We start from the raw sequence: 26,771 nt of genomic DNA on the forward strand, positions 1-26,771 counted from the left end.
TAAGAGAATCTCAAGTTCCTTCAGGTGCATTGAATCATCTCTGCTGGCTCTTAGAGTATTAACTCATTAATTTCATTCCTTAAGAAGGCCGTAATAGCCTTACCAAAGTGGTCCATGCATTGATAACCTCAAGACTTGATTACTGTAACATGCTCTATGTGGGGCTACCCCTGTATCTGGTCTGAAAACTGAAGCTAGTACAGAATGCAGGAGCAGGCTACTGGCAGCATGCTGACAGCACTTGCCAATTTGCCATCAGGTGAGGCTCAAGGTCCCTAGTGCTAATTCACAAAGCCTTAAGCAACTTGGATTGCAAGTACTTTAAGGACCATAATGCGCCATGTCAATCACTGAAATCCTTTGATGCACTCATTGTGTTTCCCCATCCTCCTGAGGTTTGGTTGGCCTTTGGAAGGACTGAGCCTATAGTATGACAGGCTGTGGAAATCCCTGCCAGTAGGGGGTCCCATGGAGCTCCCAGCCTGAAGAATCATCCCTGTCTTTACTAAAAATTATGTTATTTAGATAACCCTTTGAAATCACTAGCCAGTATTTATGGATGCTTTTATTAATTGTTTCAATTCTGGCGGTTCCCTCACTGCGAGAAGCCAAGTTACAGGGAACCAGGCAGAGGGCCTTCTCGGTAGTGGCGCCCTCCCTGTGGAACGCCCTTCCACCAGATGTCAAAGAGAACAACAACTACCAGACTTTTAGAAGACATCTGAAGGCAGCCCTGTTTAGAGAAGCTTTTAATGTTTGATGTATCACAGTATTTTAATATTCTTTTGGAAGCTGCCCAGAGTGGCTGGGGAAACCCAGCCAGATGGGCGGGGTATAAATAATAAATTATTATTATTATTATTATTATTATTATTATTATTTCATTGTTGTAATTCTTGTATGATGTACACTGACATGAACTTTTAAGGAAGTGTGGTTTATAAATATTTAAATGAATAAATAAATTAGGGGCAGAAGACAGGAGTAAGCAGAAAATGGAATTGTAATTAATTGAGGCACCTGGAATATGCAATGGGTAATCAGATTTATATAGCTTTAAATATATAGTCAAATTCATAGAAGACATTGTCCAATGCCTACGAATGATGATGAATATATGCTATTGCCAGAAACAAAGACACCAGTCACTTGTGAACAAAAGTGAGAGAAGATTGTTGTGTTTACGTCCTGATTGTGGACCTGCCAAGGGCATCTGGTTGGCCACTGTGGAGAAGAAGAGAATGTTATTATGATTGTTCAGATACCAATAATTAAGACTTTCATTTTGTACATGTCTTTGGTTAGGCTCAACCTATGCACAATGAGCTTGTAAAGAAGATTTTAGGCAACAAAGCCACATTCAGCCCTATTGTCACATTGGAACCCAGGAGAAGAAAATTCCATAAGCCAATAACAATGACTATTCCTGTTCCTAAAGCCTCTAGTGATCTGATGATTAATGGATATGGGGGTGATGCACCCACTCTAAGACTACTATGCAGCATAACAGGTAAGCTCATAAGAAGTACCTTGAATAGCTCGGTCGGTAGAGCATAATACTCTTAATCTCAAAGTTGTGGATTCAAGCCCCATGTTGGGTAATAAATCCCTGTATTGCAGCGAGTTGGGCTAGATGACTCTCATGGTCCCTTCCAACTCTACAGTTCTATGATTCTAAATGCACTGATGGGTCCATTGAGAAGGGTGGCATTGTATGTTGATGTTGTAGAGAACTCATTGAAAGCTCTTGCTTAGCCCATATTTGCAAAGTGAAAATAATGACATCCATAGTTTATAGTTGAAATAAGATTTTGCATCTTGGTACCAAAAAAATGTGGGTGTGTATTTATTTATTTATTTTAACATCAAGTTATTAACCCTGAGCAACACCCAAGAACAGACCTTGGCTACAGCTTGTAAAGTTAGAGCTTCACCACAAGCTCAGATTCAAGTGAAATGCTGTGCCAAATCTTGGAGTCACTCGGTGAAGGAGTAAGGAGGACTCTGGAGACGCAAATTGGCTGTCAGCTCCTCTCCTGTTCTTGTGGTCTTACTAAGCCAGGCATCCCCAAACTCGGCCCTCCAGCTGTTTTGGGACTACAACTCCCACCATCCCAAGCTAACAGGACCAGTGGTCAGGGATGGTGGGAAGTATAGTCCCCAAACAGCTGGAGGGCTGAGTTTGGGGATGATTGCACCAAGCCATACTTTGGCTTACTACGTCATGACAACCAACCCATTGACTTCTTGTAGGATTGCTGAACATTTTTTCTCTTTGTCCTCAATTGTTTCAGGTGGAACAACACCTGCTCAGTGGGAAGACATCACAGGAACAACACCATTAACTTTTGTCAATGAATGTGTTTCCTTCACCACAAACGTATCTGCCAGGTACCACTGTCCAGAATAGTATATTTTCTTTAAACTGTATTTAAGTGTTTCAGCACTATATTTTCAGCTTGATTACTTATTAATTGGACACAAGTACCCCACTAAAGTTTTATTTGTCATTATTTACTTATTTGATTTATATACTTTATCAAAAGATCCCAGGGCAGTGTACAACATTAAGATCACATTTTTTGGGGCATAATAGTAAAAACATAATGAAAAGCATAGTAATAGATAGCATAATAATAAAATAATCATAAGTCGTCGTCCCCCAGCTTTAACAGGCCATAGATTAATGGCCAAAGGCATGGGTAAAGAGGTATATTTTTGCCTGGTGCCTAAAGATACGTAATGATGGCACCAGACAAGCCTCTCTGGGGAGAGCCTTTCTCAGACAGGGAGCTACCACAGAAAAGGCCCGTTCTTGTGTTGCCACCCTCTAAACCTCTTGGGGAGGAGAGACATAGCAAAGAGCCTCAGATAACAAGTGCAGGGTCTAGGTAGGTTTGTATGGAGACAGGAAGTCCTTAAGGTATTGTGCTAATGTGCTAATTCTGGTATTATAGTGTTTGCAAAGTAATCCATCCTCTGGCCTGACCCTAAAATAATGATTAATTCTGGAGTCTAAAGAGTCTAATGTTGTTTTAATATCTGTTCTGAAGCTGGCAGCCATGGTATCACAATATGGTAAAAAGGAGAAACTGAGGCTAATTAGAGATTTCCTGGTTTGATCACCTGTGCGCTGCAAAGGGGGTGAAGGGACTGTGTACATATCCCAGTTCATATCCCAGCTGAAAATGACTGTTCCAATGCATTTTGGTAATCTGGTAATCAGTAGAGATCCATTTCAAATTACACTCAGGCTTGGGCCACACCCAATGCAGAATCTAGATGATTTTCCCCCCCATTAAGAATTTGTTTATTTCAAGCTAATGCGCAAGTTATTTGAAATCAATACTAGTGTGATTCCTGGATGTATTTTCCAAATTCTGAACTTGTGTGTGCGTTATGTTAGACTTAACTATGTAACAGTTTTCCATGTTTGTTTATTTGCAGGTTTTGGTTGATAGACTGTCGACAGATACAGGAATCTGTTACGTTTGCTTCCCAAGTATACAGAGAGATTATCTGTGTGCCCTACATGGCCAAATTTGTAGTGTTTGCCAAATCACATGATCCTATAGAAGCCCGATTAAGATGTTTCTGCATGACGGATGATAAAGTGGATAAAACGCTAGAACAGCAAGAAAACTTTGCTGAAGTTGCCCGAAGCAGAGATGTAGAGGTATGGAATTAAACATGCAAAATAAATTCCTTCATTCACATTTTAGTACATGTATTTTTAAAACCATTGTCTTAATTTCCTTTTGTAGGTAGAAAGAAAAAGAAAATCTCTCATTTTAAATCTTAATGTGGGTAATATCCAGCTAAGTCACCCTCCAAGAATACCCACTGATTTCAATTCGTGTACTCTGTGTAGAATTAAAACTCGTCATTACTGTATATTTTTTATCTGCTTGTTTATTAGAAATATTTTATAGCCCACCCTTAATCTATACAGATACCGGAATGGGGTATGAAACATATACAAATATTAAAATACCTAACAAAAATATGTTAGAACACATGCAGATATTTCTTTTTATTGGGAAGAAAAGGAACTACAGTGGTACCTCAGTTTAAGAACAGTCCTGTTTAGGAATGATTTGGTTTACGAACTCCGCAAAACCGAAAATAGTGTCCTGGTTTGAGAACTTTACCTTGGTCTAAGAACAGAATCCGAACAGTGGAAGGGCACCGGTGGCGGGAGGCTTCGTTAGGGAAAGCGCACCTCGGTTTAAGAACGGTTTTGGATTAAGAACGGACTTCCGGAACAGATTAAGTTCGTAAACTGAGGTACCACTGTACAGGGACTCCCGGTCCAGATTAAAACATTTATATGAAGGGTGGAACTGAACCTTTCCTACTCTTGTTTCATTTTTCCTTGACATTCTTCCCACCCCTGCCATGGGTGGAAAGCTGCTTTTGCTATGGGAGGAAAAACTATTTGCCATAGGTGCAAATAGCAGCTTTCAAGAGGAAATGGTTGAAGGAAAAAGGGTTAATCCTTCTCTCTCCACCACCATTTCTATGCCATGTTCGTGTTGCAGATCAAGTCCCCCTGGAATTTTGTTTAGTGGCAAATACAATCACATAGCACATTGTCCAGATTGGGATCTGAAACAATATGTGGCACCTATCTCCACCCTCTAAGAGGAATTCTCCTGTTCAGTATTCTTCCCAACCTAGAACAGCCATAGTTCAGATCAGTTATGGATTTTAAGCAGGTGGAAATATTTTTTATCTTCCTTGTTTGCGTATAAGACTTTCTGTTATACTATATAGTACTTGAGGGCCGGCTGTCATCTCCCAAAACGCTTTATTGCCATTTAGCAAAGTGGTGGTTCTAGAGGGCTGTGGAATCTGTGGCCCCTCAGATGAACTTCCACTTCTGTCAATCCCAGCCAGTGGACCAGTGCATTCTAGGAATTGAATAAAGGTAATAATGAACTCTCTTCTACATTTCCATGATACTTACTGCTATTATATTTTGTTCTTTATCAACCATATGTAGGTATTAGAAGGAAAGCCCATCTATGTGGACTGCTTTGGGAATCTAGTACCACTAACAAAGAGTGGCCAACATCACATATTCAGTTTTTATGCCTTCAAAGAAAATAGACTTCCATTGTTTGTCAAGGTAATAGATACAAGTCCATATCTAAACTTTCATTTTATTTGGTGGCGACTATTCAACAAGCAGAAACAGCCCATCCATATACAGCCAGAAACCACCATTCTTTAACTATTTTAATAATAGCACCAAAGCTGATGAACTGCATTTCAAGGGCAGTGGTCTACTTTATCTCCTTTTGTGCACCTAGATGTGCAACAGTGCTTCGGCATTTCATGCAATGGAATGAAAAATGGCAAATGGGGGGGGGGGCGGAGAGCAGTTGCCTGAACATTCACCATGTTTCAAATAAAAACCGAAGATCTATAATAATGTTGATATCTGTCCTCTGGCTTTAGATCTCCCTTTGGAGATTCAACATTTTCACTTTAAGGCAAAAATATTAAAGTTTCTTTAAGCAGGGTTTAGTGGCAGTGGGGAAACAGAACTTTACTTAGGTACTGTCATGCCTCTGGTTGCGAAAATGATCCATGCGAGAGGCACGTTCACAACTCGCAGCATTCGCAGCCTTAAGCGCTGCCTCTGCACACGCACGTGACACAATTCGGTGCTTCTGTGCATGTGCAAGCGGTCCGCAACCCAAAAACGCGCAACCCGCAGCGTTCATTACCCGAGGTATGACTGTATGTCTTCATCCATACATTTAATACATTTGCATCATAAATATTTTATAATTTTGTCTCTGTAGTATTTTGTATCTCTTTAAGCTGTAGCATTGTGTGTGTTTTGCTTTGCTTTTTGCACTAGGTCCGAGACACAACACAAGAACCTTGTGGGCGCTTGTCATTTATGAAGGAGCCTAAATCTTCTAGAGGCCTCGTACATCAAGCCATCTGCAATCTGAATATCACACTGCCAAATTACACAAAGGTACTGCCTAATACAATGAAAAGATCTTTGCTCACATACTAGCCGGCACACTGAAATTTCAGAGCTCCTAATCCCTGGCTTTGTTTTGCACAAACTACAAGGAGTGGCTTATCTTTTGGGTTAAGTGGCTGTGAGTTTTTATTTTTAAGACTTTAATTAAACATTTTTTAATATTACATATAGAGTAGGATTGGGGAGCCCGTGGCCCTCCAGATGTTGCCAAATTACATCTCTCAACATCTCCTCCCATTGGCTGTGCTGGATGGAGTGGATGGCAGTTAGAACATCATCTGTAAGGTCATAGGTTCCTCACCCCTAACATAGAGGGTGCATTAATTATAGAGTATTCTCTAGGTGGGTGGCTCTCACACCATGGCCGTGAATTGGCTCAGCAGCATCGATTTTCTGAGTTAAAAGTGTAAATACTGGGGATTATATATATCCAAAGAGCCAATACCAAAAGAACCCATCATATGATACTTTGCAGATTTCTTGAGCATTAAGCCTAGTAGTTTGCTCAGACAGAAGTGTAGTGCTGGAGGAGAAAGACTGCAAAGGCACTTTAGAGTCTGGGTTCTCATATATATCACCTTCCTGCCCATTCCAAGTTGATCTGTGATCTTCTGTTTATTTGTGTTCATAGCTAAGTCATTCACATAAGCAATTAAATGCATAGAACAGAGTCTCATGTGCACGATGTGTGTCTTCTCACTTTCATTGGAATTTAAAGTATTACAGATTTAAGCTTGAAAAATCAAATATGAAGAGAGAGCAATTAACACATGCAAAATGTTGTTACATTTTCTTTGACATTCCAACCATGTATTTTCAGGGTTGGCACAAGACCTCCACCGCCACCTCCTCACTTTTGGGGGGTAGCAGCGTAGCATTGCCCTGCTTGCTTTCAACAGTATTTGCTGTTGTCACAGCAATTCGGTGACATTCCTCAGAACAGGACATGCCAAGCAGGCAACAGTAGTGATGGTGGGGGCAGCCCTACAGGTGGTGAATGGAGGTTCACAATCTGCTGCCTCTCCCAATCCACTGCCTGAGCCAGCATGGCAAATGGCACGTCCAATCTTGTATACTTGGGTCAGGCTTGGTGGTTGAGAAATAGTATCTTGGCTTCTTTGAAATGCAGTAATAAAAATCAAGAAAGAGCCTAAAATATCCAAACAGCTTCCCACTTTTTAATTATCTTAAGTCCCCAGGTTAAGAAAAATAATGAACTGATTCTCTTGTTCCCTTTTTTTCCTCCTTAGGAAAAAGTGCAGAAATAGTGTTCGTTTTGTACTCTTGCCAATTGAATATGACCAGAAATCATTCTTTTCCGTTAACTGCATCCTATCTTTTCCTGCTCTGTTTTTCTCTTTTCTTGCATGGCATATTGGGCTGAAAGGAATCAGAATCAGATCAAGAACAGGAAGAAGAGGTAATCTTGCTAATAGATCAGTACTCTATAAAACCTCTGTGACCAAAATTAAAATTCCCTTGGGTATGCATGCGGAAGTTCACCAAGTCTCCCTGCAATGCACTCACTCATGGCTCCAGAGCCCTTGAACTCTGAGGAGCAACTCTTCAAATTGTAAAGAGCTGCAGCAGGAGGGGGGGGGGAGATAAAAACACACTACGTGTGATCTTTTAAATTTTTATTTGAGAATCTGAGTCATTGTTTATAAATGCATTTAAAAATAAATAAATAAAATTGATTTAAAAAAAATAATCAGAACTGTTTAGATGCAGAAATAAATATGAAGTTGATTTTTTTAAAAAAAAATGTCAGAAATCAGTGCAGTGATACACTACATACTAAAACTCATTCAGATGCAATGCTAACCTATTATATGAATGAGCCTTAGGTTTGTGCACTCCTCCCTCCTCTCTATTCCTTCCACGTTTTTGTTTTAGGCACAGTTTATTATCTCCATCTCACCTTGCATTTTAAAATTTAGAAAGGTGGTGATGAATATTATAATAGAGCTGTATTGTTTCTATCCCCCCCCAAGCAAATATTGCCCTCTCCCTCCAAAGAATTTCCACAAGGTAATAGAACCTTAGACACCTACTGTGATATCAGATGCATAGCTGGCATCTTAGGACATCTCAAGCTATGTACATGGCTCCTACTTTTTTACTAACAAATGTGCCAATATATTGTTCTTGCACTTTTGCAAGTCGAGATACGAATAACCTGCTTGCCGCTTCCACCTTCTTCACTGTTTCTCCCTGTCCTGCTCAGTGATCTTTCTGTGCAAATTCCAACTTAGAGCCTAAATGCAACAAATTAACAATTTAGATTATATAGTTTGATAATAGCAGGAACTAATTACCAAGGTTCATCAGTGGCTTAAAGGCATTGCTAGCTCTTATTAGAATTCAGCTTGTCTGGACAACCAGTTACCGTATTTTTCACTCTATAGGACACACTTTTCCCCCTCCAAAAATTAAGGGGAAATGTGTGTGTGTCCTATGGAGCAAATGTAAGCCCCTTGGCTTCAGCGATAGCAACACGAAACCTCCAAAGCGCAGAGGGAGCGCTCCCTCTGCGCTCCGGAGGCTACGCGTTGCTTTCGCTGAAGCCTGGAGAGTGAGAGGGGTCGGTGCGTCCTATGGTCGGGTGCGTCCTATAGAACAAAAAATACGGTAAGTTGCAATACTTATCAGGAAGGCACTCCAATTGAATCCGGTGGGTTTTACTTCCAAGAAAGTGTATTTAGGATTGACCTACAGGCTTCAATGGTAAATTAGCTGGTGTTCTAGGTGATATTTCTCACTGGTTGTTATGACTCAAAGTGCTGTAACCATTTCACTCTGTGTTCTCTTTCAGACTGACATGACATCAGAAAAACGTAAGATTGTAATAAAAATGTTATTTGTCTAATCATTAAGTTAAGCATAAGAGAGTGTGCAAATTCTAATTGCCACTGATGATATTAATTTTCTAAAAGAATGATATAATAATGTAAATTTAGCTTTTAGCTTTTAGATGTTATTTAATATGTTACTAATAATTAAAATAAAAGTACTAAGACAGTTCATCTAAGCATTCACTTTCCTTTTGACATCCCCTGGTGACCCCTGCTATTGCTGTTAGGCTTGTATAAATCCCCATATTTTATTTCATTTTTTATTTTGTATGTATGTTCACATAAAGTCATTGCATTTTAAGTTAATTACAGTATCACCTTTAAAGATTCAGCTTCTATAAACTACCTTCATTAAATTGTTTACATGCAGTATGCATGTCCCTGTGTATAAAAGTGATACTGTTTTAAGTAACAAAGTTCCATAATCCATTCACCCTCTCTTACTTTGGTGAAGTATTTCTGAAAAGCATATTTATGTATTGGGACATTGTCACTAGCTATTACTGATTATACCTGTAGTTGGAAGTGGAGCAGGACAGGAAGGGGAATGATGGCAACAAGTGTTGGGGTAAAATCACGTCACAAGTTCACTAAATTACAGCTTCCAGGCAGATCATGGCATGGGCAAAGGACCAAAACAACATGGCAGCCCTGCTACCAGTGCTACTTTTCAACCCAGTTGCTGGAAGGTCAGCTTACGCCACTCATGTTGTCTGCTTTCACGAACCAGAAGCTATGGAAGATACTGCAGAGTGCAAATTGAGTGGAAGTGAGCCATTGGGCCCATAAGGCCATACTCACCCTGTAGGTGGAGCATGTAGCACCCCACTTGCCCTAATGCTGTGGCCCCTGCCCAGTGCCAGTCCTCAGTTAGTTGGGCCAGAGTTCCTGACACGAAAATGAAAAATGAAACAATTAACATTTGCTATAAGGGAGGCAAAAATTCTGGAACTAAACAGCCATTGACACAGGCAAGTGAAATTCTTTCATGGCCCCATCAGCCAGCAGCTGGAAACATGCAGTAAAAGAAACAGCTGCTTTTTCAGAAGCCTGGAAGGGCAGGGAAGGAAAACACTGCCATGAGTCCAGGCAGGGACTTGAACCTATAGCCCTGGAGTAGATCAGGTGGCAAAGTTCTCTCCCTAGTTCACCCTAAAAACTCACCCAAGAAAGGTCACCAGGCAGTGCTGAATTGCCAAAGGCAGTTTCCAGGCCATAGTGGTTTGGTCTAGGTGGGGGCTGTGCAAGGCAGCCCCATTCTTCCACTGGGCACAGTCGAAGTCCGTGGCTAAGGGAAGTAAGAAGTATAAATTAAAAAAGAGATCGTTACATTCTTAAATAATGAACTGTTTTGTAAAATGACTTCTGTTAATAATAAATAAATGAAAACAAAATTACTAATACCCCGCCCATCTGATGGAGTTGCCCCAGCAACTCTGGGTGGCCTCCAACAAAACTAAAAGTATAATAAAACATCAAACATTTAAAACTTCCCAATATAGGGCTGCTTTCAGGTATCTTCGGAGAGTTGTATAGTTCTTTATTTCCTTTACATCTGATGGGAGGGCATTCCACAGGGCGGGCGCCACTACCGAGAAGGCCCTCTGTTCCCTGTAACTTCACTTCTTGCAGTGAGGGAACTGCCAGGCCCTCGGAGCTGGACCTCAAATGATCAGGAAGTTACACTGGAAGCTACTTTTCAGCAGAAGAATGGGAGGTAAACATTCTTAAAATGCATCATTAAATAAATCTTTTCATGCAGAATTGCAGGCGGCCTTGAGTCAGGTTCCTCTGTCTTTACCTCCTCTCTAGTTGGGCTCCTCCTCTGCTCTGCTTTTCTTCTCCGTGATGCTCATTTCTTGGCCTTTTGGTCAAGTTACAATATCATATAGTCTCAAAGTTTAACCAATTCCACGCGTTTGTGTTGCTAAATGATAAGAAATTTTAAAATGCTTTCGTTCACACAAAACCCCTGAACAAATATGGGGGAGGGGAGACACATTACTCTGAAGTAAGTTTTACTGTAAACATATTCCTGATGCTTTATATGTTAATAGTGGGGGTGGGGACAATACTTCACCATAGTATGTTGCATATGATTTTAAGCCTTTTTCATTTATAACCATCTTAAGTTTTGTTGGTGTCTTTTTTCCTTTTATTTTATTGTAAGGATACTTACCCTGCAATGTATGCAACAGCTTTGCTTTGCATGGAAATAACTTGGCTTACATATATATGTATATGTACCGTGTCTATTTGTGTCTGTGTGTGTGTATGTGCCGTGTATGAATGTTTTTGGTTGCCATGCATTACATTCCCCCCTAACCTATGAATTCTCTGTTGAGCTAGTCACTTTTTAAAATTTCCCTTCCCACTTTTTTATATCATCATCATCATCATCATCATCATCTCTTTCCCTTGATTTCCCCTCCATTTGTTTGAATAATGAGGATGTTCCAAGGAAAGGACCATTCCTCTTGAAATAAAAGCCTGTGTGTGTCTGTGTCACCATCTGAATGTAAGATTCCCCTTAGATGAAATGCCGGTTTGCAGCTGCCTCAGATATCAATGCATTTCATTTACTCTAGATTATCTCAGAATTAAATGTAAATACACAACTTCTAACTTTGGTTCTTAAACAAAAGTTTACAACCGTTTACCTAATTTTGGTTCTGAAGTTTGCTACCACTGGCTTTCTCTTTGAGGAGATCAACTTCCAACCAACTTAACAATCTCCCCCCACCCCCCACACCTTTGTTCTCTGTTTTTATTTGAACATTGATCTGTAACATCTGGACAATCTTGAGATGCCTATCTTTGTGTAAATTCCACTGTTTCTTTTTCTTGCCCACTTTTGTTTTTCTAGTGTCCTTGGTTGATAAAAGCTTTGGTGTTGTATGTGTGTGTGTGTGCTGTACTGCGAAAACTAAGCAAGTTATTTCCTGCCCACTTTCCTTTTCAGTTTTCCCCCCGTTAGCTTTGCTTTGCTTTTTTTTCCACCCTCAGATTTGTGGATCCACCATACCCAGACAGTTTTGTTGACCCTCCTACCGCTGCAATCAAAGACAGTCATTTCAGTCCTGATTACATTTTTTCAATCTCTATTTTCGATTTCCATTTATTTCCAATGTTTTTCCCCATTTGCATCAAAGATGATGATGAAACAGAATCTACAGAAACATCTGTCCTGAAAAGTCACCTTGTCAATGAAGTCCCTGTCCTAGCCAGCCCAGACTTGCTATCTGAAGTCTCTGAGATGAAACAAGATTTGATTAAAATGAGTGCCATCTTGACCACAGACTCAGCTGAAAAGTCAGGCTCCATTAAGGTGAAGGACCTTGTGAAAGCTGCCGATGAAGAACCTGGAGAACCATTTGAGATTGTGGAAAGAGTTAAGGAGGATTTGGAAAAAGTGAACGAAATCCTGAGAAGTGGAAGCTGTCCAAAAGAAGGGCCAGTTCTTCAAAGATCCAGTTCTGAGAAAGAGCTGGCGGAAGAAGAATGGGTCCTTGTAAGCGATGAAGAAATAGAAGAGGCTAAGCAGAATGCTCCGCTGGAAGTTACCGAGCCTGTTTGCACAGAAACTAGAATAGGCAAAGGGAAAACAGAGAAAGAAAAGAAAGACATGGCGGGAATGATCGATCATCTCAGCCAAGATCTAAAAGATTACATGTCACTTAATGAAATGCAGCCTAAGACATTACAAGAAGACATAGTAGAAGAGAGATTTGAAGCTGTGGTTGTAAGCAGGGGCTCTGAAAAAGGTGGGGGGAGCCAAGAGAAGAAGCAGGTCCAGCAAAAACCTACCTTGGAAATTAAAAAACCAGTTAGGAAGAAATTAAAAGATAAACAAAAGCCAAAGGATGAAGAAACCAAAGGAAAGAAAGAACATTCAGGACTAAAAAAGTTCAGCTCAGATGAGTCTATAGATGAAGAGGTAGGGTTAGCCCCTGCAGAGCCTTCCAAGGCAACAGCTGTGTCTCCTGTTATAGAAGAAACTCCTATTGGCTCAATCAAAGATAAAGTGAAAGCCCTTCAGAAGAGAGTGGAAGATGAGCAGAAAGGACGTTCAAAATTGCCTGTTCGCACCCCAGGAAAAGAAGGGGCAACCGAGAAGTCTGTTGCAAAGCTATCGCAGCCTAAAAAAATTATTTACAAAGCGAAACCCCCATCTTCTCCCTCTGCCTCAAAGACCCCAGCTTCCCCCTCTGCCTCAAAAACGCCAGCTTCCCCTTCTGCCTCAAAAACACCAGCTTCTCCCTCTGCCTCAAAGACTGCAGCCTCCTCCTCTGCCTCAAAGATTCCCGCTTCTCCCTCTGCCTCAAAGACTGCAGCTTCCCCCTCTGCTTCAAAACTCTCCTCTCCCTCTACTAAGAAGCCAGCTGTTTCTCCCACAACTAAGAAGCCAGCTGTTTCTCCCACATCTAAAAAGCCACCCGTTTCTCCCACATCTAAGAAGCCACCTGTTTCTCCCACAACCAAGAAGCCGCCTGTTTCACCTTCTTCTAAAACAGAGAGACTTGAAGAAACGATGTCTGTTCGTGAACTGATGAAAGCCTTCCAGTCAGGTCAAGATCCATCAAAGCATAAGGCTGGACTTTTTGAGCATAAGTCTGTGAAACAGAAACAGCAGGTCTCTGAGAAAGAGCCGGCTAAGAAAGGAGCTGCTCAGGCAGACACTGAAAAGAAGCAGGCAATGACACAAAGAGACACACACACAAAAGATAGTCCGAAAGGTAAAAAGAGCCAGGAACCTCAGGCAGAGGCAGGCTTGCAATCAAAGAAAGAGGCACAGGGTACTCTGAAGAAAGATTTAGCCATGCAGCAGACAAAGCAGCATGGTAGTAAAACTGCAGAAAAAGATGTTCCAGCAACTGATGATGACAATGCAAAGGGTGTGGCCCTGACATTTGATGACCAAGGGGATACTGACCTTCAAATCAGCCCAGACAGAAAGACGTCCACAGATTTTACTGATGTCATAAAGGAAGAGCTTGAGGAGAATGATAAATACCAACAGTTCCGGCACATTTCAATTACCGAGGAAGGTGAGCTTCACTTAGATCAAGTACTGACCAGTCCATTCAATGTTACATTTCCATCAGAATATGTGAAAGATGGTTTTTTGCCCGCTCTCTCCTTGCAAAGTGCTGCTCTGGATGGCAGCTCAGAAAGCCTTAAACATGAAGGCATAGCAGATTCTCCAGTTGGTAGCCTGCTCGATGGGACCCCTCAGATCAGCTCTGAGGAAAGTTATAAGCATGAGGGATTGGCCGAAACTCCAGAAACAAGCCCCGAGAGCCTCTCTTTTTCACCAAAGAAAACAGAAACTGCTGACCAGATGGAAGAAACAGAATTAGCCAGTACAGTGCAGAGAGCAGCAGAGGCACATTCACCAAAGGGACTTTCTCCAACAAAAAGTGAAAGGACTGTTGCTGACAAAGACATAAAAGTTATAATCGGCTCAGAGTCCCTCTCTCCTCGTTTGTCAGAAGAAGTAGAAGTTACAACCTCCAAAGAAGAGATAGGCAAATGTACAAATTCTAGCTCAACATGGATTGAAAAAGATGCTGTCAGGGATGAGTTATCTATGGCTACTGAGCAAGGACATTTAACTAAGTTATCTGAAGTGCATGATACTATTTTAGAGAAAGAGGATCAGGCATCCTTTGAGCACCATGCCATTAGTAGAGGACTGGAGCTTTCACTTCCTAGCCAAGACAGTGAAGGTCTTAGCCCAGTTGCAGATGAATCCTTAGCTATAAGCCATAAAGATTCATTAGAAGCAAGCCCAGTACTGGAAGATAATTCCTCCCGTAAAACACCCGATTCCCTTGAGCCTAGTCCTACCAAAGAATCCCCCTGCCGTGATTCTCTTGAAAGCAGCCCCGTAGAACAGAAAACAAAGACTGGCTTCCCTCCAGGACCTGGTCCCATGCAGGCTGCCTTTGCCAAAGCAGAAAACTTCCCAGAGCTGACACCTGTGCGATCTAGACTTTTACGTGACCCTGATGGCAGTGCTGAAGATGACAGTTTAGAGCAAACCTCTCTTATGGAAAGCTCAGGGAAAAGCCCTCTTTCACCCGAGACTCCCAGCTCCGAAGAGATTAGCTATGAAATCACACCCAAGACAACAGATTCGCAAATGCTCTCAAACATACCCAAGTCAGCTGTGATTCCTGAAGTCAGCGAAGAGCCAGAAGATGACCCCGAAGGTGAGCCGACGAGGAGGTTCACACCAGAAGAAGAGATGTTTAAAATGGTGACTAAAGTCAAAATGTTTGATGAGCTGGAACAGGAAGCAAAGCAGAAGCGGGACTATAGAAAGGACCCCAAACAAGAAGATGCTGCTTCAGCTTCTGATTTGGAAGCTGCGTCTGAACTTGAATTTGCACCCTCAACGCCTGTAGAAGATGGTGGCATACCTACTGTACTCACTTCTGCAGCTGAATCTAGAAAGACTTCTTCCTCTTCAGAAAGTGAGCCAGAATTAACAAAGCTGAAAAAGGAGGCTGACTCTGGGCTGCTGATGGAGCCTGTAATTAGGGTGCAGCCTCCTTCACCTCATCTTTGTCATAGGGATTCCAGTTCTAGTCCTGAAGAAACAGGGTTTCAGCCTATTGAATCCAAGCAGCATGAATTTGGTACCGAAGAGGACAACACAGAATCAGATAAGCCAACAGAGGAAACCAAAATGTCTGGTGACACCTCTCTTGCCTCAGATACTAGCATCATAGCACAAGCTAGCGAGTCCAAGTGCTACAGCACTGATGAGAGTGACACTGCTAGCCCTAACGGCCCCATGATGCAGCCTGAGGAGGCATTCTATCATTCTGTGGGTGGTGACGCCCCCAAAATAGCTGAGTTATATGAAACCTCAGCGGCATCACACAACCAGGATGATTCTGAGAAAGATGGTGGAGCATCTGAGGAGGTAACACACAGAGACATGGTTGCCATGGGAACCAGAGGGGACTCTTGTATCCCTGGCTCCTCTCATTGCTGTATATCCCCAAATGATGAATTGGCTACTGTTGTTTCACCTGTTCACTCCCCTTTGGGAAGTGATTTGGCTGAAACTAACAACATTGTTGAGATGGCACAAAGGGATTTTTGTAGCGTAGAACACTCTGCAGACCATTCACCTCAAACAACCCAAAAGGGTGACCCTGAAAGGAATGCAGATGATGTTGATGAAAGCAGTTCTCTGCCTATAACAAGCCCTTATGAAAATGTCCCTTCACAGCACTTTTTTACTAGCACTGAAATTAGTTCAGGAACTGGTTTTAGGATGACAACAGACCAGTCATCTGGGGTTCATCATTCTACTGAGGTAGAAACTACCTTCAGTGAGGAAATTGCACTGACCAGTTCCATTTGTACACCAGCATCTGTAGGTTCTGAGGTTCAGACCTCAGAAGATATCTATATGGAGTTAGAATCCAAACATGTGGGCATCTTTCAGAAACAATCAACTTCAACATCAGAGGCCACATCACTAGATGAAGCTGCTCTACAAGATATCAGAGATGAAGCTGAGAAAATAATCAACCAAGTGATCATAACCAGGACAGATGTGGATTCTGACAAGTGGAGTCAGATACGTGAAGATGATGATGCTTTTGAGGCTCGGGTGAAAGAGGAAGAACAAAGGATATTTGGCTTAATGGTAGACAGGAGATCACAAGGCACCACACCTGACACGACACCAGCCAGGACTCCTACAGAAGAAGGGACGCCTACCAGTGAACAAAACCCCTTTCTTTTCCAGGAAGGGAAATTGTTTGAAATGACAAGGAGTGGTGCCATTGACATGACCAAGAGGAATTATTCTGATGAAAACTTACACTTTTTCCAAATGGGAGAGCAGTCTCAGGAAGATGTATCCTTATCTGAAGAAATGAGAGAAGCTGAAGGCCTGGAATCTCTCCAGCAGGAGCAACCCCCAGTTCCATTTGCGTCTTCTGAACTAGATGAAGCAGAGATGCCTATAAAAGGCTCACTCACATCTGTATCAGAGGATGAGGCCAGTGGTTTCTACACCACAAAAGGGGATAGTAAATCTAGAATCCCTATTAAAATGGGCATTTCAGCCTCTTCAAAGTCACCAAAGAAAGAAACTGCTGCTTCTGATGATGATGACTTCTTCCCTAGAGCTGATACTGAAGACATGTTTGACAGCTCCCAGGTGCCTTGCCCTGTCTCTCCCGAGCAGACTGTGATTGATGTACAGTTAGATTTTTCAACAGTCACTAGGTCGGTGTATGCTGAGCAGGAAGATGATTCCCCAGACTCCTCACCAGAGGAGCAGAAATCTGTGATTGAAATCCCCACTGCCATCATGGAAAGTGTGCCTTCTGAAAGCAAATCCAAAATTCCCATTAGGACAACTCCCGCTGCATCCCACTCATTGCAACAATCAGAGCTTGAGAGCCTTCCTTCAGATAGCTTTGTTGAGGCCCTAGAGGAATCGGAGGATGACCCGTCCAAACCAAAGTCTAAGATTCCAGTCAAGGCAGTTTTCCAAAGAGTTGAACAAGAGTGTTTGTATACAGAGACGTCTGTCTGGAAGCCAGAGTCAGCTAAAGCGCTTGACAAAACATGCAAGCTACCTGCGAAACAAGACATTAGGAGCAAATCTGAATCTGATGAAAGTGCCTCCGTGGACTCAAAGGCTAAGCGTTCAGTCAAAGCTAGAAGCTATGCTGAGGCCGAAGCAGAAACCAGAGAGAGGGTGGGTGAGATGAAGCTTGAGGTAGAATCAGACGAGCAGACGACTTCACGACCAAAGATATTTCCTTCGCGGTTGCCCGTTAAGAACAGAAGCGCCTCAGCTTCCCGCAGTGCTGTTAGTCCCACTAAAGAAAGTAAGGAACATTTTTTTGACCTTTACAAAAACTCCATAGAGTTCTTTGAAGAGATTAGCGATGAAGCTTCCAAATTAGTGGATAGACTTACTCAGTCAGAGAAAGAACAAGAATTAGTTTCAGATGATGAAAGTAGTAGCGCCCTAGAAGTTTCAGTTATTGAAAATGTGCCATCCATTGAGACCCAGCAGTCAGTTGCCGAGGACATCTTTGACACCAGGCCCATTTGGGATGAGTCTATTGAGACTCTGATTGAGCGTATTCCTGATGAAAATGTCCCTGACCATGTTGAAGGTATTTGCCAGCCATTGGGATTCCCTTTGCTACGCATGTCATGAATCGCAATTCTTTGGTTGTTGTTTCTTCCCTTCTTTCCCCCTTGCTTTTTTTTGTGTGTGGTTTGTGTGTCTCCTTTTTAAAGCTTCCTGTGGTTGTCAATGTGTTTTGTGTAAGCTCCGTTTGTTTTGTTTTATGCCGTGTATGTATTTTACTATCCCTGAAACAATCTCAAGATTGCACACTGCAAATGCTTACGCAAAGGATAAAACATAGCAATATAGTCTTTTTTGCTAAAACAACAACAAAATTTGTTCATGTTGTTTAACTAACAAATTTAGAGCATTATTATTTCGCTTCTAATACAGCTGACCACGCAAGTTTTAGTTTTTGGATTCTCTTCACTATAATTGAATCACTTTGCCATGAATTACTTTTGACACAGATGAACCAGGTAAGATAACTATAATTCAGGATATGCAAGTCCATATAGCTGTGCCAAAAGCAAAGTTATTAGTGCCTTAAAAAAAACTCCAACCCTTTTATTGTTGTTGTACTTTTGCTTGGCACCATTTACTAATGGAAGCTGGTTCACTGGATTTATGTTAAATTTAATGCCCAATGTTTGGATCCATTTTTTTTTTTTAAAAGAACTTCCTATAATAGCACTAAGGAGCAATAAGAGGAAAATATGGTAACTGAATTTTGAGCTGTAGAGACTATGACTTCAAATGCACACATAGGAAAACAAAAACTCAAACTCTGCTGGTATCAGATTGGCTGGGGTTAATTCTTGCTGCTTTGGTGCAAATATCGCTGAGAAAAAGTGTGCACTTGCTTTTGCATGCCTTCTTTGTAAAGAGCTAGGAATGCAACATGTTCTAGCAAAAAAACAAACAAACTTAATACTGCTAAATACTAATGCTGCACAGATATGATCTGGAAATCTTTTTGATAGTTGTAAGCAGTGCAACTTTTAAAATATGATGCTCTTAATGTTTGGAATGAAGTTACGGATACATCACCTAATATTGCAAATATGAGTTTGATGGCCATTTGCCATTACTTTAAAGAGGCATGAAAAAACATATTTCCTGCTCCAGCAAATTATTTATCTTTCCCTTTGTTCTGTTTTATTTTAAATGTTTAGGAGTTATGAGCTCCAAAATAAAATTTAGGACAGTGTTTTCCAAAGCCTCCATTACCATACTCAATTAAGCAGGCATTTTAAATAAAGTGCTTTGTATTCAAATATTTCCATTTTAGCTGCATACCAAGAGCTTTGGTTTCCTTTGAAAGCAGACACTGTTAAACACTGGCCTTATTTTATGGAGTCTTTCCCCGTGAGGCAGATCAGTTTTGCCCTAAAAACAAAACAAAAACCTGTCCTATTTGACCTTGCTTTAGATCAACAGGATGATCAAGAAAGGATAGAGGAAAGACTGGCACATATCGCTGATCACCTTGGATTCAGCTGGACAGGTAAGCTCTAATGTGGTTGAGATCACAACCATCTTAGGGAAATGAAATTTCTAGCTCTTCTTCCCTATCTGTTGTGACACAAACTGGAATTACAGCTGCCTACCAGGGACAGTAGCTGTAGATCCGACTGGCATGTTTTATTACAGATTTTACATAAGTTATTCCTACATGCTCAGGAAAAACATTGTGTGAATTCTTAATACAGAGAACATGCTGAGATTTTGATCCAAAATGGCTGCCAGAATACAGGTGCTGGATAGTAAAAGTAATCCCTGTACGGCCACGTTTGTTTTTTGAGTGAAGAGCAACACATCTGGCTTTCTGAGGCTGAACAGCAGATGGTTCTCATCCACCCAAGGTATACAGCACCCAAGGCCGATCAAGTTATCTTCGCACAGCATGATGCATGACATCCAAAACTCAAATCATTAACAATTTGCTTCCCTTTTGTGATGCACCAAATCAGCTTAAAGCAACTGCCTTATTCTACCTAATGGTAGAACTGGCCCTGGAGAAGATAACTACTGTTTCCTCTAAATTGAAGCTGAGATGTGACAAATGTGAATGAAAATAGCTAATACCCTACATGTAGTTGAAGCCCAAATAGTCCCCAGGTAATACACAGAAGGATATTGGGTTCACAAGAAAGGCAAGTTTCCTAATAACCTAAAAGTTAGCAAGGATGCACCAAACAGTATAATTCTAGACATATCTACTCAGAGGTAAGTTTTATTGAGTCCATAGGGCTTGCTCTCAGAAAGCTGGCACAAGAATGAAGCCTAACAGATTAAATTTAAGTGGGACAGAGAGGGAAGGTGAAATGGTGGATGATGCCATTCCATTTTCAAAATCCCCACAAGTTTTTCAGGGAATAGGTTGGATATTTGACTCTTTGAATTCAGTTGCAGTATGGCATATTCTGGAGGTATCTCAGGAAAAAGAATGGGCTTTGGATTCAACAGATTCAAGGCTTCCTCCAGCCTGCTCCCAGAATGCTAGATTTCTGGGGCTACTGCTTGACCCTATAATGGCTTAACCTTATAAATATCTACTCAGAAGTAAGTCTCATTTTTTAAATAAGGCTTTGCTCCCAGGTAAATGTTAAATGCACTTAAAATAGGTGTTAAGTATTTAAAAGGAAATGTGTGACTGTTTGAAATTATTTTAATAATGTGCGTTTTCAGAGCTAGCAAGAGAACTGGATTTCACAGAGGAACAAATTCATCAGATCCGAATTGAGAATCCTAATTCACTGCAGGACCAGAGTCACGCACTGCTGAAATATTGGCTGGAACGTGATGGGAAACATGCTACTGGTATGCTCAGTTTTAGTAGATACCTTTTCTTTCTTGGCAAAGAAGCCTAGTGAGTATACATGTACTTCGCTGAAGTGCAACACTGACAAGAATTCACATGCATAATACAAAGGGGAAAGTGGCAGTACAGTCCCACATTTCCACCCTTTTCCCCCACTGCCAGTGTTGACATCTTTGGTTGACATTCTCACAGCCGTTGTGAAGGAATTGAATGGCCCTGGTTTGCCCTTGAGCTATGTAGAGTTTGCAAAAAATGTCTTCATAAGAGAGGTACACCCCCCCCCCAATAAATTGATGAGAATGGCAGACAAAAAGCGCAGGAGAAATTTATGACACAGCACCACTCACAGCAGGGTGAGGAGCTGCCAGCGACCCCCAATAAAGCCCATTTGCAGGCACAATTTGGATTCAAACCTCACCTGTAAGTGGACATTTTTGCTCTGCAGGCAGGACCTCAAAGGGGGTTGCTGTAACTGCTGGTCAGCAGATGTAGCAAGCTTCTTTGAACTTTTATAGGTGGACACCCTTGAGTTATAGGTAAGTAGCCTACCTTTTCCAATTGTTTGGGGATAACCTTAGGGCGGACAGAAGAAAAAGACATATTTTCATCATTCATCTCCAAATTCAAGGTGCTAATGCAGACTTCTGAGTTATACTCTTTTGCTGTGTGAATCTGGAGGACAGGGAAAAGAGCACACACAGCTCAAATAAAGTCTGGTCTCTTCTGTATCACAGATTCAAGCCTTACTGAGTGTCTTACAAAAATAAATCGTATGGATATTGTTCATCTCATGGAGAACACCATGGAAACATCCCGAGACCATAATCGCACCTATGCAGAAATTGAACAGACAATAGGACTGGATCATAGTGAAGGTAAAGGTGAACTCACACATCTCTGCTCACGCTTTTGTAACTTGTCAGCATTGATGACACAACCATCAAAGCCCTGCTTATTGAGAATTCAACCTGATTTGCTTGCACAAAAATTAGGCAGTGGTTAGATTATAGACAGTCTTTGTTGATTACTCATCCTGTTTTGCTTGTGGGGTGTTTGTTTATCCCACACTTTTCAATGCATTTCCCTGTCGCTTACCAACCCTCAAGATGGCAGATTATTTTTTTTAAGTGCATTTGCTGCACTAGGGCAACAGCGCCTTTTAAATCTAAATTTCTGATATATGCTTGAATCCCTCCGACAAGATAGGGACAATCTGGAGGCACCCAAAGACAGAGCATTCATACAGAGCGCATTACATCAACAATGATGCTTTTCAGTATTAGCAGCTTAGACACTCAAGGTGTGAGTCATTCCGTGAGTGTCAAGATGTCTGCATGTGTGTTGGAATCATCTCTAAATGCTTTTAATGCTAAGCTAAGCAGGAGGCATGTGTAGGATAATGAAACCCTAAAATATCAATATACAGCACAAATGGGAACATGTTTATCTGGAAGGAAAGTTGTCCAGGTTGCTGTCTGTGGAAGTTGCCTGATGGTAAGAGTAGTTAAGCAATGGGGACAATGACCTAGAGGAGTGGTGGGCTCTTCCTCACTGGAGTTCTTCAAACAGAAGCTAAAGAGTAATGTCTTGTGGATGCTCTGGGCTATCTGGATCAAGCTGGGGGTTGGCCTCTGAAGCCCCCCCCCCACTCTATGGTTCTATGCTCTATGTCAGCAGACATTTTTGTATGCGCTTTTGTGTGTGGTGCCTCTACATGAAACCTTAGGAAGTGGGAGAAATTCGATTCAGTGAAAGTGAAACACAGTGATCCTTTGAAATTCACACTTCTGCAAATTATGCAGTGCGGTTCTCCAGCCAAGTAATTTGTATGAGGGTAAAGTGTGCATTAAAATGCAAATATTGGGGGACATTGCTTTGCAGAAATATGTATATTAGGCAAAAAAATAATCATGCAATGGAGAAATTTGCACTAAAATAATGATGAATTTTCAGGAGCAATTAAAAAAAAAATTGCAAGCTGATGTGGAAAGGCATAGAATTTAAGATTGGAAAAACAAGAAACAGAGAGAAACCAAAACTGACAGATTTGCCTCTCCCTACTCAGCACCACCACAAATCTGCAGGTAGATGTAAACTGAGCAGACCTTCCTGCTTTACATGGGAAGACCAAATAACTGTTTTACCTTGCTGTAGGTTTTTCTGCACTCCGTGAAGATTTGTACAGCACAAGAGATAAGAAGGAAGAAGAGCATTCTTTTTCTAAAGACAGTGAGCCATCAGATCACCCTCCCCTTGTCTCTGAGGAAGACATTTCTGTGAGTTACTCACCCTTGCATGACGGCACACCTAGAGGTGAGGCGGAACTATCCATTACAGAACTCCTACGACAAGCACACAAGGAGCGAGTGGAAGCTGAATTCTCAGGGAAATCTCATGCGCTGCCAGAAGATTCATCTACTACACAAGAATACTTGTAAGAATCCCAAGATTGCAGGCCCAAAATGATGGCATATTGTGAGAAATGTACCATACGCTCTGTTGACCTCTATAAAACACACACACACAAGTGCACTATTTAGATTCCATATATTATGTTTTCTGTTTCACAAACAAAATTGATTTAAGACACCTGCTTTCAGAGCTGCAAGTTCTTCATGCTCATGCATTCAGAGCAGACACACATTAGAAAGTGTTATATGCTCAGTCAAATATGAACTCTATGTGACTATAGACATATGTCAGAGAAATTACTGAGCCAGTGAATTTCCAAAGGACAAAAGAGAATTTTTTTAAAAAAATAAATAAATTAGGGGTTGTATCCAATTCTATCCCTCAACTCACAGAAGGATTTTTCCTCCAGGGGAGTCTATGAACAGAAGGTAGAGGATGATTTGGGATGGGTGACCACCTGGGACTGGGAACACGATTGCACTGTCTTGAGTTCCATGATGGGAGAAAGGCAAGATATAAGTGTAAGAAAATAAAATATGAAAACATAATAGGGAAGTTCCAATATATTTCCAAGCAAGAATGAAGAGTGTTGAACTGTTAAGAGCAAGGATGGAGAGTGGTCCTCCTAAGGTTTATATTAAAGTCATGTTGAATATTTACCCTGACATTCATCTGTATACTTATTCACTAGAAACAGAGAACATATAATAATTAGGTACCTTGAATTCAACTTTAATTCACAGTGTCACAACTTCTGGAGCAACACAGGCACCAAAAGGAGAAAAAGCAACAAGCATTCCCAGTGAAAAGTCTGAGGGCACTACTGCAGGCTCTGAGCATCTTGAAAGGCCATACCTTCATACCCCAACATCTAGTGAACGAACAGATTCACCCATTGTGCAAGAACCTGAAGACCACCAAGAAGATCTTTATCCAAGGAAAAATAGTCTGGTGATTGTGGAATCAATTGATGAACACCCAGAAGAGTCAGAAAGATATGAAGAAGAGTTGTTGGAAAAGGTAAGTGTTACCGCTCGCTTGATGAATCACGATGTTACTCCTGCACACATCAGAGGAATTATTATTCAGGGGAGTAACATCTTTAATCTGATCTTAGTCAGTACCAAGGAACAAAATGTATGAATAATAAATACCAATGTTCCCCACGCATAACTGGCCAAAAACAATTCCAACTGCAAACAGAATATAAATGAAAGATATCTGCCGTTGAAAACGCAAAGTGGTAGGTAGCACAGAAGGGAAAAAGTAGACAGAAAACTTTTGTCAACTAGGTTAGAACAGGATGAACATGGCAGCAACCCAAAATGAAATGTTCCAGAATGGATTCATGAAAGAGAATCTATTGCTAAAGAAATCCTTTGGAAAAGAATAGTGAATATCCTATATTTAGTACAACTAAGGGCTTCACAGGGGACACGGGTGGCGCTGTGGGTTAAACCACAGAGCCTAGGACTTGCTGATCAGAAGGTTGGTGGTTTGAATCCCCGTGATGGGGTGAGCTCCCATTGCTCGGTCCCTGCTCCTGCCAACCTAGCAGTTCTAAAGCACATCAAAGTGCAAGTAGATAAATACCAGCGGGAAGGTAAACGGCATTTCCGTGCGCTGCTCTGGTTAGTCATGCTGGCCACATGACCTGGAAGCTGTACGCCGGTTCCCTCGGCCAATAAAGCGAGATGCGTGCCGCAACCCCAGAGTCATCCGCAACTGGACCTAGTGGTCAGGGGTCCCTTTACCTTTAAGGGCTTCACAGATGACATTTTCCCCTGTATGGAGATGATAGGAACCTATAAGATGCTCCATACCAAGTCATTGGTCTCTGTAGCTCAACATTGTCTGCATTGACCAGCACAGGCTGTCCAGGAGGTCAGGCAGGAGCCATTCTCAGCCCTTTTTAAAGATTCTGGGAATTGAACCCGGGATCTTCTGCATGCAAAGGAGATACCCAGATCTCTGTGTAGGGTTGGGTGGGGTGGGGATGCAGGAAATGTTTGGAAGCCAATATGTGCCTTTCTTATTGGTGTACATGCAACAAACAAAACATTGATGTGTTGACATCCTACATGTCAGCGTTCCTCTTCCTTTGTTTTACAGAGAGGTCGTTAGTGATTAGTGGAAGCTCTTTGGCTCTGTTCAGAATTGGACCTGCCACATGCAACTATTTCACACACAAATTCCCTCAAACAGAAACAGCTCATTTTTTGCCAAGGCCAATTATGAAATTTGGACCCTATCCTACTTCAAATTGAGTGTGTCAGCCAAATGTTATTCAGCTTACCCCTCTCCCCAACCCCCTGCATTTTGTCCTGCTGCCCCTTTCCAGGTATCTGGCAGCGGGGAGGTTTGATGAAGGTGTATCTGAAAGATTTGCATTCCCTTTTTTTCTCGCTAGCATCTCTTGTAAATACCTAATGGCAACATCCCAGACATCAGGACTTCTAGGAAATAAGGTGTCTGAGGATGGGCACCAAGTACCCTGGAAACATGCTCCAATATTCTCTGTATCTGGGATGCTGCTGACTATGCCCACTCTGTGGGTTTTATGCACCCAAAGCATGTTGTTTCCAGGGCACTTGCTGAGGACAATCTGAGGACTCAGGAATCCTGGGAAACTTTACTCCCTGGTGCACGGAATGCTGCCATTGCCGCATTCTAGGTGGTGGGAAGGAATGGGAGAGGCACTCCATTTGCATTCCAAGCCAAGTCATGCACTTCAGCAACAATGCTTGAGCTCACATTGGTTTTGTCCACATATAATGCTGACCATATAAACCATGGTTAGGGAAATTAGCTTGTGCATAAGCAGTCCCTACCAGTCCTTCCCCCATGGAGTGACTGGCCTAGCATTATACATGAACAAATCACACAATCAGAAGCCTTTTCTCTCTCTTTGACTTCTCTTGTCCAGGTTGATTTCACTTAAAAAAAAAAAAAGTTTATAGCCAACAGATTTTTTTAACAGTGAATTCTTTGCAAATGCCTTTTAATTAAATAATTAAATATGAAAGCTTTTCTCTGATTAGATTTATAGAGAATGAAAAGTTTTTGGATTGCATCCAAGTTATTCAAGCACATTGCACCTTAGCTAATACGTGATTTCAAATAACGACAACAACAAAAAGTAATAGTCTAGATGGCATCACACATTTAAAGGCGATTTTAGTGTCTCATGTTATGCTCAAGGGAAGAAGTAATGCAGCTTCTGTTAAAGCTGTGAGCATTTGTGTTGTTTCCATTGTGCTAATAGAAGAAGGGCCAAATGCTGTTCATTCACACCATGCTACTATATCTGTATGATAAGAGCCATGCTTCCATGCTTCCACTAGGAGCTAGCAGAGGAATTAGGTGAGCTGGAGGCCAGCTCAGATGAGGAAGAGATGGTAACTACCAGGGTCGTTCGCCGCCGGGTGATTATTCAGGTACAGGAGTGTTGAACTACTGCACGTGCCAGTGGCAATTATGTCCTGGTTACACCTCTAGGACCCACCCTTTCCCAAAGTCCTGTTCCTGAAGCAACCCCTTGGCTGGTATTGCACT

General features: G+C 41.6%; 1 protein-coding gene and 1 long non-coding RNA gene across 27 annotated transcripts in view; one reads left to right on the forward strand and one right to left on the reverse strand.

The window, feature by feature from the left end:
• Positions 1-26,771, forward strand: part of ANK2 (ankyrin 2) — a 322,074-nt gene that overhangs the window by 286,039 nt on the left and 9,264 nt on the right. For 13 of the 26 annotated variants that reach the window (XM_079990154.1, XM_079990163.1, XM_079990151.1 and 10 more), the window contains 13 exons: positions 1,306-1,510; positions 2,295-2,391; positions 3,448-3,676; positions 5,006-5,131; positions 5,873-5,995; positions 7,395-7,427; positions 8,823-8,844; positions 19,413-19,487; positions 20,672-20,803; positions 21,539-21,679; positions 22,959-23,238; positions 23,960-24,236; positions 26,561-26,653. In XM_079990154.1, the coding sequence (XP_079846280.1) occupies positions 1,306-1,510; positions 2,295-2,391; positions 3,448-3,676; positions 5,006-5,131; positions 5,873-5,995; positions 7,395-7,427; positions 8,823-8,844; positions 19,413-19,487; positions 20,672-20,803; positions 21,539-21,679; positions 22,959-23,238; positions 23,960-24,236; positions 26,561-26,653 (1,833 nt within the window). Of the gene's footprint in view, positions 1-1,305; positions 1,511-2,294; positions 2,392-3,447; positions 3,677-5,005; positions 5,132-5,872; positions 5,996-7,394; positions 7,428-8,822; positions 8,845-12,014; positions 18,024-19,412; positions 19,488-20,671; positions 20,804-21,538; positions 21,680-22,958; positions 23,239-23,959; positions 24,237-26,560; positions 26,654-26,771 lie in introns of all 26 variants that reach the window. The other 13 variants (XM_079990168.1, XM_079990170.1, XM_079990158.1 and 10 more) reach the window with 4 other exon arrangements.
• Positions 1,188-22,520, reverse strand: LOC307223937. Its single transcript, XR_013842329.1, has 4 exons — positions 22,330-22,520; positions 10,027-10,789; positions 9,664-9,750; positions 1,188-1,224 (listed from the first exon to the last, which is right to left on the reverse strand). It is a non-coding gene; the product is annotated as an uncharacterized lncRNA (long non-coding RNA).

The sequence above is a fragment of the Podarcis cretensis genome, assembly GCF_951804945.1.
Source record: "Podarcis cretensis genome assembly, chromosome: 9".
Lineage (NCBI taxonomy): Eukaryota > Metazoa > Chordata > Lepidosauria > Squamata > Lacertidae > Podarcis > Podarcis cretensis.